Source organism: Haliaeetus leucocephalus, unplaced genomic scaffold, assembly GCF_000737465.1.
Source record: "Haliaeetus leucocephalus isolate CR32 unplaced genomic scaffold, Haliaeetus_leucocephalus-4.0 Scaffold712, whole genome shotgun sequence".
Lineage (NCBI taxonomy): Eukaryota > Metazoa > Chordata > Aves > Accipitriformes > Accipitridae > Haliaeetus > Haliaeetus leucocephalus.
This window is the reverse complement of record NW_010973148.1, coordinates 5,762,247-5,774,883: the sequence shown is the minus strand read 5'-3', so window position 1 is coordinate 5,774,883 and position 12,637 is coordinate 5,762,247. Positions and strand designations below refer to the sequence as shown.

Genomic DNA, 12,637 nt, shown 5'->3' with positions numbered 1-12,637 from the left:
CTACTTGTGGAAAGAATCCTAAACCTGCAGTGTTCCATACTGGGTCAACAGCACATGAGATGAAAGCCTCCTTTTGCTAAAAACAGTTAATTATAGAGACAATATTTCCTGAACATCCTAAACTTCTTTAAAGTTTCATAATAGGCTGAGTCTATTTTTATTTTGTCTGGAAAGATTCATCCAATTATAGCCAATACATGACATGTAATAGGAGTTATAGAGGTGAGGGGCCAAGACCCAAGTCAGGTAAAAAGTTCCAACTGTTGATAAAAACCAAAAGCAGGTAAAATAATTATACTAAACATATAATCCATCTGCACCACTTTTCAGTTCTCAATCATTTTTATACTAGGGACTCTATTGTGCACTACCTATGGGCAGCAATCTTGAGTATGATCTATGCTTAAAAATACAAGAAACTTCCAATGATGGAAATGGAGCTTCCACTGGCAGACTTGTTTTCCTAGTACATTTAAAGCACTGGAGCAAATGGAGTAACCTGTCCAAGGAAAGCAACTTTTTGATACTACTGAGTCTTCCATTAAGATTTTTGCTAGTGTTGTTAAGCTTATTAAGGGAAGGATTTTTTTGGTGTTCCTAACCATAAAAGCTATGACAGAAAACAAAGAAAACACAGGTCAAGCCTAAAATAGGCAGAAAGTAGGATAATGTAAGGTCACTTTGTACCTCTGGTTTGAAATACAACACACTGCAGTGCTGATCCCTGCTTGAAGAAATCACTGAAGGTACCCATAGACATGGTCTTAACTGTGGCTGACTCGATTCAACCAGGGCTGCTTGTGGCTTTTTGTTTATCAACTACAGACACATCAAGAGTCAACATAAGCAGCCACATTCAATCTTACCGCTTGTATTTTGGACAAAATTTTCAGGTTTGCAATTAATGCATGCCTTTCTGCTTCCTATAGCTAGTGGGCTTTCCAGATATGGTGACTCTACAGAAACAGATAAAACCTGACTGAAGGCGCTTCTGGCAAAATTAAGAAACATCAAGCATGTCATTTGTTTTCTACAGGCATCTTTCAGAGTTACAGGGAAGGTTACATAATACACTACCCAGTGTTTGTAATAACCTTGTACCAGGAAGCAAATATCAACAATACATAACAACAGTGATGAAATTTTCATCATGGAGGTACAGACCTGAGGCCGTAAAGCACCGTTCCGTCCGGGTGAAGGCGAATCATTCGATTCTTCACGGTAACGCCATGTACAAATGATTTCTTGTCATTTAAGAAGTAAGTGTCAGGCACCCACAGTTGATCTGCCACTCGGTTATCGAGTGTGAGGTTGAGAGGTATGCCAGCGTAAGCCAGCCTCTTATCTCTCCAGTACTGTTGAAAATACATAGTCAAAGTGTAATCCTGGTGAGTAAAAAAAGAGAAGCACAACAGTCAATCATACTTGGTGTAACTAGAAGAATTTTTTTTCCCTGTCACTAGCTTGTTTTGCTGTTGGTTTAATTTAAATATTTTTTAAAAAATGCTTAATAAAAACATTAAATATTCCTATCACTAATTAAATTCTAATAATTCAAGTATCACTCTAGCCTAAGGGGGCTTTTCAAGTCTTAAGATACTCAGCTAGTATTGTTATCTTTTGCCCTGCTCCTCCTTTTCTTTCATGTATTTCCCCTGACACCTACCTGAAATATGATGTTTGTGGAATGATAAACAAGATAATAGGAAAATACCATCATCTTCCCATTTTTTAAAAATGATAGATGAATGGAAAAACATTCGAAGTATTTTGAAGCAGTATGCAAATTTCTGTCTGAAAAAATAAACTGCAAAGACGTTGTTTATATGTGTACCTTTGTGTGAGACTACATCTTGCAGTAACATCAAGATTTTCTCATCAACAGGCTACATTGGTATTTAGAAGAACAGTAGATTGTAGTAAAGTCCCACCAATGTCAATGTTTGGTTTTCATAATTTTGTCAATTAAGGTTCATGCTGTCTGCTATGAGCTGTGATCACTAACATAAAAGCCTAAACATGGATACAGAAGCCTGAAACATCCATTTTAAAATTCTTTATTTCATTTCAGAACTTACTAACCTGACTTGGTCATGTGATAGTAGCGCCATATTTAACAGTGAAAAAAATGAGACCGTTAAGTATAGGCCGTTAAAACCCTGATTTTCAAATTACAGAAGTGCTCTAAACAACAAAACTCTTCATGAAACTCTTCACAAAACACTGAGAAATTTATGTGATCTCCAAACACATTTCAATATTTAGCAGCAGGTGTGCAAGCCACAGGATACCTGCATTTGCATCTGGTTCTACAAGCTGGTGATGCAAAAGCCCTCAGGCTTGCTGCTTGTTCAGGAAAAGGATGTTCAGGCTTTCGAAGTACGGCTGTTGGGAATGGTCCATTCTTGTAATGGGTTTCATGTGAAGACAACCCAATTTCAGGCACTGATCCTGCCCTGCTTCCCTCAAGCACTACAGCTTTTCCTTGAAATCAAATGAAACCTAAGCATGCCTTTCACACCCGGAGCCTTTGCATTTGTTATTCAGTGATTCAGTCTCTTTAATGAGGGAGCTGCTATAGCTTTAAGAAATCAAATTTAATTGCTTAGAAAAATAAATCATAATAGATATCAAGGACAAGCTGTTCCTATTTTAGGAAACTAATAGGAGACCTTTGAAAACAAAAAGGCCTGGTGATGGGAGAAAGGAGCCCGCATGGAACTGCCTGGAAGGAAGCTCATTCCTCCGAACTCAAATCTGACACGACTGCTCAGGAGAATGTGCTCTGACCTTTTTTTCAGAAGCTTTCTTTGGTGGGACTAACGGTCCCTGCTCACCAGGGAACGCGGTACATGCTATACTGGGTGCACCTGCATCGCTTCCGTTAGCACATCAGGAAGACCACATCTCTCCTCATGTTCTCTGCAACCAATTTTCTGACACTGATGCATTAGAACAAACATCCTCTACCAGCTCTGTTCCACCTTAATTAAAGCTTGTTTCTGTTAACATTCAAAATTTGCTGTGTGCTTGGCTTCTACAATGGTTTGCACAACAACGTCAAGAAATCAGGGATTATAAAAGCTGTGGACACATGAGCAGTACACCAAAAGCTCACTATGTGTAAATACACAGTATCTGCGCAAAATAATGCTGAACAGAAATAAAGAAATGGGGTTGCACTGCACAGCATTGAAAGAAGTGAAACAGCTAGCACCAAGATATAAGAGAAGCAGTACATTTGAACACAAGAGAACTTTAGGCTAGCCTCCTTTTGCCTTTGGCTTGAGATAAAATACATGCTAACAGCCAATGAATGGATTAATTAACTAGCTAAGTAGAACATATGTAACAATACAAGCAGGAATAGTCTGTAATTTTATTTTTAAATAATAAAATTTACTATGGCATGGAATAACAGAGAAAAACGTTTACAAATTACATACAGAAACAGCAACATTAAGCAAACATCAAGAACTTTCATTGTCTTGGCTGAAAGACAAGCTTCCAAAAATTTATCCTCTACAGTACAAGTTTCATTAGTGCTTTCTCAATTAACCTTCACTTCTTATTTCATCTTAACTTTAAATTAAAACCCCCTATCTGTAAGTCTGCTAATGTATATGACTATATTTGCCTGCACTGAAAGCAATGATACCCTGAAAAGTTATTTTAAAAAAGTACATTATTGCATGCAAAACAGCAGCTCATTACCAGTTCTTCTAAGTATCTACTCAGTATCTACTAACGAAAATGCTCAAACAGCATCTTCTGCAACAGCAATATACTACCCAGATGCACTGACACGTCTGCCTAACCCCACTCTCTGCACTTTGAACAACAGACATGGCAGAAATAGAGTGCCCAAGAAAGCATGTGTGCTACCACACACCTTGAAGGATCACTGTAGATTTGTGCTCTGCCAGCCTCACCTGCTCTGAAGATAATGGGATAGAAAGAATTAATATGAACCATGCTTGTTCACCATCACAGTTTTTCCAATCATGTCAAAGCAAAAAGCAGCAGCAAACTTGTAGTAGAACTGTACTGAAACGGCTTGTTTGTGTGAGAAGTGATAAAATGAGCAGGAAAGGCTCTACCAAAGTCACCCCCAGCAGAAACTAAGCTTATTAAAACCATAAGGATGTCAGCTCTTATTCTTTGATTAACTAATTTTCTAAGCTTTGTACCCATAAAGGAAGTTTTCCCCTTTTCTATACTCCAGAGGAAAATGCAAAATTTGTTTGAGTGTAGACTGGAAAAAATGCACTATGTATTTGTCAGGTAAAATGAGAAAATGGACTTTTACCCCTAGGTAAGTAGCCTACAAAGTTTATTAAGGGCCACTTTCCTCCAGGGGAGCTTATGAGGACTAGCTCTGATACAGAGGTCAAGAGGGTACATGTCTAATCTAGAAGAGATTAATCCCACTACAGCTACTGTATTAGGGTGCTGTTATATGTCAAAGATGACACAGAGCTGCCAGCTTTAGGAAATTCTAACTATTGCACAGAGCAGTGCACAATTTTCTCAGCAGCAAAGACCTCCATAAATCATTTTTTTTCCCCATACAATACCATGCTACAGTCAAGGTCCCCCTTTGCCCTCTCCAGTTTCTCACAGTAATAGGCGCTTCAGGTCAAGCATGGTAACAAAATCATTCAAAGCCCTGACAGAAGGACAAACACAGTGCTTCTGAAGTACAGGAGATATGTCCTCAAAATGGGAAAAGCTGGACTTCACAGGCAACATGAGCTTTTTTTTGTGTATTCAAAGACCATGGAATATCTTACAAGGATAAAGAACGGTGACAAGCTTCCTTGACTTTCTAGCACTGCAACAATGCCACTAATGTAATGTGAGGGAAGGCACACAGAAGGGTGTGCTGATGTTTTTTCAACATAGTTTTCCCTGGGGGAAAAAAAAACCATACAACAAACAAAAAAACCCCACCTCAAATAGTAGATAATACGTGGGAAGGAATTTAGATACAATGGTAAAGAGGCTGATATCACAACTTAAATAGAGTATAATATATCAGTGTTCGTGTGTATTATCTGTGATTTCAAAACATCTTAAGAATTATAGAGACTCACAAATATTGTATATGCTAACCACGTAAAAAGAAATTTTAAAGCATTTTCTACATGATATTTGTCTCTCCACAGACTGAACATACCATGTAGGAAGCAAGTATGATTTAACTACAAAGCCACTTCAGACAGGCAGAATGTATTATAGTATGCTACTGTACAGTACCTAATGCATTGACTATAGGACTAATGAACGATAAATGCTAATATGCAGTGATACTAAAAGCAAACAATAATTTTTTTTCTGCTACGGGGTTTATCCTTAGCTTTTCTCTCCTGCATTCAATAAAAGGGAAAGAAAAATTTAAAAATACAGTTTGCTCATCAAAATAAAATTAACAACATCATAGCAGCAATAATGTTCTAAAATTGACTATTGCTGTTCACAGTCTTACTGTATTATGTATCAAGGGTATTAAAGTTTTCCAGTAGCTGTAAAAATGTTGTGTTTCTTCAAAATGACTGCTAGACAGAACACTACAATTAATAATTATGATGGAATACTGTTAATATGGCAGTCAAGCAAAAGAAATTATTCATGCAAAATAAATAAATATATTGAAAATTAACAGAAATATTGGAAAAATGTATGCAAAAAACAAGTATTCCACTGCTTGGGAAGACAGCCTTGTATCTACTTGAAACATGGATTCCTGTTTTAGATTTGCATTTGGATGTAAATTCACATCCTTGCTTTCTTGACCAACAGACAAATGTGATTATTACCATCAGCTTTTGGATTATTTATTTTTGATCAAGTTAATAAAGTAAATACTCATTCAGTGGATAAAAAGATGTATTGAAAATCCATGCCTTAGTCTCCATATAACTTCAAGGTCCCTTCCCTCACCTTCCACAGACTTTCAAAAATTAGATATGGCTGCTGTAGTATAAGGAGCTATTTCTGAAGCATTGATGATTGGGTTAAATTCTTCCCAATAAGCCCAAAGTGAGTTGCAAAGCCAAACTGATAATCCTATCCTTTGACAAAATAGCTGTAAATCTGTCCCCCTACCATCCACAGAAGAGACATGACAAATAGATTCATGCACACATTAATTCACACAGCTAAAAATGAATTTTATAAAGAGATATTCAGAAAGGCTAACTTTAGGAAGTCAGAATTTACCAGCAATACTATTCAGTTGTGTGAGATGATCACTTAAACATTTTTATCAGCATTTGAAATGTTCTAAAAGCTTCAGCAATCTTCATATATAGAAAACAATTATTAAAGAAAAAATTTACATTATATTTTACCTGTTGACATTTTTATTTTCCCAATGTCTAAACCATACATTACTTATTTAATTGTCAGGGAATGGAGAAAATCACCAAAGTCTATTGTTCTGCAGAGTCTTTTACAAGAAAATTGCCTGATCAGAACCTTTCTGGTGTTAGATATAGTTCATGAGCAGCCTCAGTGAAGGAGATGTGCACACACACACAGATGCACACATATCCCCTCTGTGCCACCAAAACACCTTCCTCGAACATTTCTCGGTCTACCTGCTGCTATAGTAAAGATTCATCTCACCTATAAGATCCTGACTCGGGCTTCTCTCTGACACCACTCAGAAACCCCACAACAGTGACAGGTTGAAAACATGGCACATATTTTCCCAAGCATGTGGCTAAAATACTCTTCTGTTAAGAAAATGCAATGCTAAAGCAGCTCAATTACACTGATTTCAGCATGACCCTCCATACAACCATGTTGTCTTGGTATCCTCTGTACCAAATTACCATGATTTTTTTCCTCTTCTACTAAAACACACAAGGATGGTGTTATAAATAGATCTAAGGAAATATTTAGACTCCAAGAACCCACTTGATGCTATAAAATAGTTTTCCAAATAAATGTATGATTGCATGGGTCTTTCCTGCCCTCTCATACCCTCTGGCACAAGACTTTCTATCTCCACTGCAACCATAGTGTCTTCTCCAAAAAGCCCGTCCCCCACCGAGCATCTCGGTGCTCCGAGGAGTGTTGCCATATCAACCAGATCTCAGCATTCTGCAGGCAAAGGGAGCATGGTTGACATAGCAACCGGCCAAAGCAGCTTCTCCCCAGCTTTTCGGGGACAGGTGGTGGTCACTGCAACAGAAGAGAAGCTTCTCAACAGGAATGAAGGGAGCAGCTGGGCCCCTTCCGTGGGTACTGCCCCGCGGCACCTTCCTGCCACAGCCACAGCAGCTTACTCTTCAAAAGCTGGGTATTGGCTTTTCTGTCTATGTGTTCCTCAGCCCACAACAAACAGATGGGGATGCCTTCCTACTCTTGGGGTATTCTCTCATCCGAACATCAGAGGACACCAGCTGACAAGGAAGCAAGTGCCTGGGCTGAGCTTTGGTAGGCAAATACAGAGAGAGAAAGAACAAAGTTCCTGCAAATATTTCAGTTCAGGGATGTAAGTCCAGACAGTAAGAAGTCAGTCTGGGCTATTTAATCCCTGACAGATGGGGGGGGGGGGGGGGGGGGAAAATTTAAATTTTTCTTCTCTGGTTCAGAGTATCACAGGTATTACAACACCATAGGCTTCTCAGTAATCAGGAGCTTCTATTCCCAAAGGACTGATCACAGAAAAACTAGCATACACCTTTACACATCAAGGGTATCATGCTCTCTGATCTGGTGGCAGAAAGCTAGCTAAAAGAAGTAAGGTCTTTCACTACACCCTTGAAGATCTGTCCAAAGGTTGTGTGGCAATTTGTAATCAAAATCCACTTGATGATGGACAGATAGAACATAAAATTCAGTATCTGATGGAGCCCTCCTAAAGAAAAGGAATAGAAATGTCAAATGTTTAGGTGCTACACTTGAAAACTCTAAAAGAGATCAAGTCAGAAAAAAACCCCACCAAATATCTTTAAAAAAAAGACTTATATAAGAAAGAAAAATAATGCTAGGCTCAGTGAGGCACTGCACTTGCTTCACGAAGCACAAATTTATTTATTTTAGAGCTGTTGGGACCTCAAGAAAACAGGTACATTTAATTGCACTAATTGAAATCCTGCTAACAACCTACAGGGAAGAAAAAAATCAACCTTTATCAGCTGTCAGCTGGTTCCCATGATTGAGGCAGCTGACCTTAGAGAGATGGGAACTGACAACTAATGGATTGTACCTCCTACACAGTAGCAGGATGTGCCACCAGTGAGTTGGAGAAATGAGCTAGTGCCCTAAAATCTTAAAGTTATGGGATTTTTTTTTCCAGTTATTAGATATGAACAAAGGCTAAAAAATTGGGATCTACCAGGTACCCATTTTAGAGAATGAAGGACTTCTCACACTTCTACTTTGTTCTTTCCATAAATATATCAACTTTTATCTCTCTTTGGCATTACTTGAATTTCATCAATAAAAATCTGGAAGGAAAAACAAAACTCAGAGAAAGCCCTGTAAGTTGATATTATTTGTCCTATTTGTTCAGGTCTTCCTATTTCTTAGACTATTGCATGCATAATACTTGTAGTGTCTGCAAGGTGTTCCAGGACAGCAGTGATGGAGGTAGTTGAGAGCCTCCATAGCTGGGAATACACAGATGTGTTTTAAATACTGTGACGATAAATATATAGCTCCATGCCCTTCTTATTTGCTATGATTGAACATGAAAATAATCCAAAACAATTTTCAGTAAACCCATACTTCAGACCGAAAAGTCTACATAGAATTGTAAAAAGACCTTTCTAAAGGCACTCCAGAACTCATATGATTTTTTTTTTTTTAGTCACTCCAGAGTTAAGTAAAACAAACCTATATTTAGGAACAGAAAGCCAAAGGAAACATGCACTTGAATGAAAACGGAAATACATATCTGTTCACATCCACACTTTTTGGTTAAAAAAAGGAATTTTATTTCTCACTGTGGAGAGAACTTTTTAAATTTTCTCACCTCCCAACCTATCCATTTGCTGACTCTGGGAGCCAGTCAATCTCACCGGCACCAGAGCAGCAAGGCTGACACCCAAATTTCTACTTGCTGTCGGTGATGATCTGAACCACCAGATATTCTTACAGGAAATCCCATTCAAGACAGATGCCATGAACAAAATGCCCTTTGAGAAAGAGAGTGAGAACACATTGGCCATCCAATGTTTTTAAAATGTGTAACTTGAAACGTGATCTGTGTATTTTCCAGTATCACGGCACACCCCATTTGGGTGTGCCAGGCCTGGAGGGCTCCCCCAGCCCTTGCTGGCCCGGCCAGACCCCAGGGCTCCCCCCACCCTGCCCAGGGCCCAGGAACCTGTGCCAGCCCCCCGGCCGTCAGCCTCTGCCCCAGCACCACCACAGCAGGGCCACGCTCCGGCTCCCCACAGCCCTGCCCTGCCCGGCCATGGGCCCTACCAAGCCGGGCCCACTCACAGGCCCATGTCGCAGCCCAGCCCTGTCCCGTCCCCGTCCCTAGGGAGGGCCCGGGTGCCGGGGGCTGGGGCTGCCCCGGTGCCCCCCAGCCGCCCTGCTCCTGGCTGGGAGCGGGACAGGCCCTGGCTGCTGGGCCCTGCCCTGCTGCCCTCCATGGGGAGTCCCCGCCACTACGGACACGGTGACAGGGTGTCCACAGCAACTGTGGCTCTTTACATGTAAACAGGCAGTTCATTGGGACCAGGATATTATGTGTTCATTTTTGAGCAAGGAAATAAACTAGAAGAGATTTCTCTGCAATGGCCAAGAGTCAGAAAGGTGATCCGTGAACTGCCCTGCGTAGCCTATTCCCTTCCCTCTAGACACATTACTTACACTGCCAGCTTCCCTCACTTTGCCCTTTCACTCTATCAGTAATGCTAAATCCAACTTTACATCTTGCAGTAACAAAATTGGGACGCGTGCTAAGTCAAAAGGAAAACAATGCATTCACTAAAAACTCATTACTGCGGGTAGGATAAACTCGTCCTGTGACATGGCTTATGCTCATAAAACTTGGTAAAGCACAAAATAAATGGGTAAAAAAAGCCAAATGCTGCATCCAAGAGGAAATATTACAAGCATATGTGATATTCAACCCTCACACACACAAACCTCTTGCTGTACAGAGACTTGTGAAAGAAGTGGAAAAGAGCATGTCCCCTGCCGGTGCCCTTTAAAAAATTAGGCTGTCAGTGATTTTAAAGGGAAATGTCTTGCTGAGCAAGTGTCTCCCTTCCTGCATGTAATCTGAACACCCTGCAAAGATCTGCTAATAGCTTTTGGAATCAGGGAATCAAAATTTGTCACTGCATAAAAAAAAATGCGAGTGTTTCAAACTGCAACGCTGCCCGACTCCTGAAGCCACAAACAGGATGGTCTAAACCAACATGAAACACATATTTAGTCGCAAATCTTCAAAACTTCCAGTTTTAGTAGCTAGATTTTTTTAAAGCGGAATTCTCTGATGACAGCAGGCATTCCCAGGGGTTTGTATATACTTAGGATACTTAGAGCAAAACTGATCCTCCAGTGGATAATGTGTTGGTTACTTTCCCCTTCGTGTGAACCTCCTTAAGTTCAACAAGGCCAAGTGTAATGTCCTGCACCTGGGTCGGAGCAATCGCAAACATGGATACAGACTGGGCAATGACTGGATTGAGAGCAGCCCTGCGGAGAAGGACTTGGGGGTATTGGTGGATGAAAAACTGGACATGATCCAGCAATGTGCACTTGCAGCCCAGAAAGCCAATCATATCCTGGGCTGCATCAAAAAGCAGCGTGACCAGCAGGTCGAGGGAGATGATTCTTCCCCTCTACTCCGCTCTGGTGAGACCCCACCTGCAGTACTGCGTTCAGCTCTGGAGGTCCCAGCATAAGAAAGACATGGACCTGCTCGAATAGGTCCAGAGGAGGGCCATGAAGGTGATCAGGGGGCTGGAGCACCTCTCCTATGAGGACAGGCTGAGAGAGTTGAGGTTGTTTAGCCTGCAGAAGAGAAGGCTCTGGGGAGACCTTATAGCAGCCTTCTAGTACCTAAAGGGGGCCTGCAGGAAACATGGGGAGGGACTCTTTATCAGGAGTGTAGTGACAGGACAAGGGGTAACAGTTTTAAACTGAAAGAAGGTAGATTTAGATTAAATATAAGGAAGAAATTCTTCCCTGTGAGGGTGGTAAGGCACTGGAGCAGGTTGCCCAGAGAGGCTGTGGATGCCCCATCCCTGGCAGTGTTCAAGGCCGGGTTGGATGGGGCTTTGAGCAACCTGGTCTAGTGGAAGGTGTCCCTGCCCATGGCAGGGGAGCTGGAACTAGGTCATCTTTAAGGTCCCTTCCAACCCAAACCATTCTGTGATTCTATGGTCCTACAGTCTACAGTACAGTACAGTACAGTACAGTAACAATACTTTCCTCAAGGCTATTCTAGGCTATTTTCTGACATCAACACATATGTGCAATACAAGATACCTGCAAAGATGAAAAACGGTGCATGCGTTCTGCTGTAGGCTCACTTCAAGTAATTGAATGTAGAATGGGCTACTTGTGTATTGAGACATTCCTCCCAGTGTGGTACCAATGGCAAGGACAGAGGGCAAATATTTTTATTTCCTTGGAAATGTGGTGAAAACATTGAGAACTTAAAACTTGGCTTATACACTTCCCTTACATAAAGTGTTTTTTGCTCACTAGACAGTTACTCTGTTGTATATAATGTTTCTCCTGCAGCAAAATTACTCGTATAAATCTGTGCTAGGTGGACACACTGATTTCAAAGGCACTCCTTGAACTCAGAAGTAAAGACACAGACCAGTTATTTAAAGAACCGGAGTCTTCCCTACCTCAGGTACAGCCTATAACCACTGCTCAATTACTTACCTAATTCATCTACTATTGTTGAATACCTCAGAAGCAGCAAAGTGCATTTAAGGGGCAGGAAATCATTTTCCCCACGAGGCCTTTGGGTGAACAAAATGTGGCTGAGAAAAGGAGCATGAACAAGGTACACTATATACCATTGCTTTCAGCCAGAGATTAGTATTCTGCAGAGCACCTCAGTTATGATAATCAGATGGCCTCCTCAAATATGAAAATTATATCCTTGATCATCTACCTCTGCTCTTGCTCCGGCAGTGCTTTTTCATGCTGGCTAGAGAATCAGTCCTTCAGACAACAGCATAGGGATGAAGGGTTTAGATTCATCAGGAACTGTACAAACTTTGTACAAAGTCTGTACAGCAAAAATAGGATTCAGGGAAAGCTGCTGTAACTAAAAAACAGGAAGGTTACCAGAGAAGAGGATTGAATTAAAGACTATAGGAAAGCCAACAGGTGCAGAAGAAAATCTGGCTTGGAGGATGAATCATAGAGGGGTGAAATTAAAAAAGCTTTATATCCTTGAGAAAAAAATAAGACAGAAGCTGGTAAAACTCATTTACGGCACAAGTTATGCTCATTCTGCACCCAAAAATACCATTTAAAAATAACATAGAAAAATAAGCAACCAGATCAAATGCATACAAACTACTATTGAAATGCTAGAAGTTTTTAAATAAAATGAAGGAACTAGGATACCTAGTTTTAAGTGAGAATATTGACCTAACAGAAGCATCAAAGACTTGATGGAAGGAAAGCAGTCAGG

The 12,637-nt window shown here is 40.5% G+C and overlaps 1 protein-coding gene across 1 annotated transcript in view; it reads right to left on the bottom strand.

Annotated features, from left to right (window-relative positions):
- Window positions 1–12,637, bottom strand: part of GABRB3 (gamma-aminobutyric acid (GABA) A receptor, beta 3) — a 110,617-nt gene that overhangs the window by 29,984 nt on the left and 67,996 nt on the right. The window contains exon 3 of the mRNA XM_010580477.1: window positions 1,165–1,385. Coding sequence (XP_010578779.1) covers window positions 1,165–1,385 — 221 coding nt within the window. The remainder of the gene's footprint in view (window positions 1–1,164; window positions 1,386–12,637) is intronic.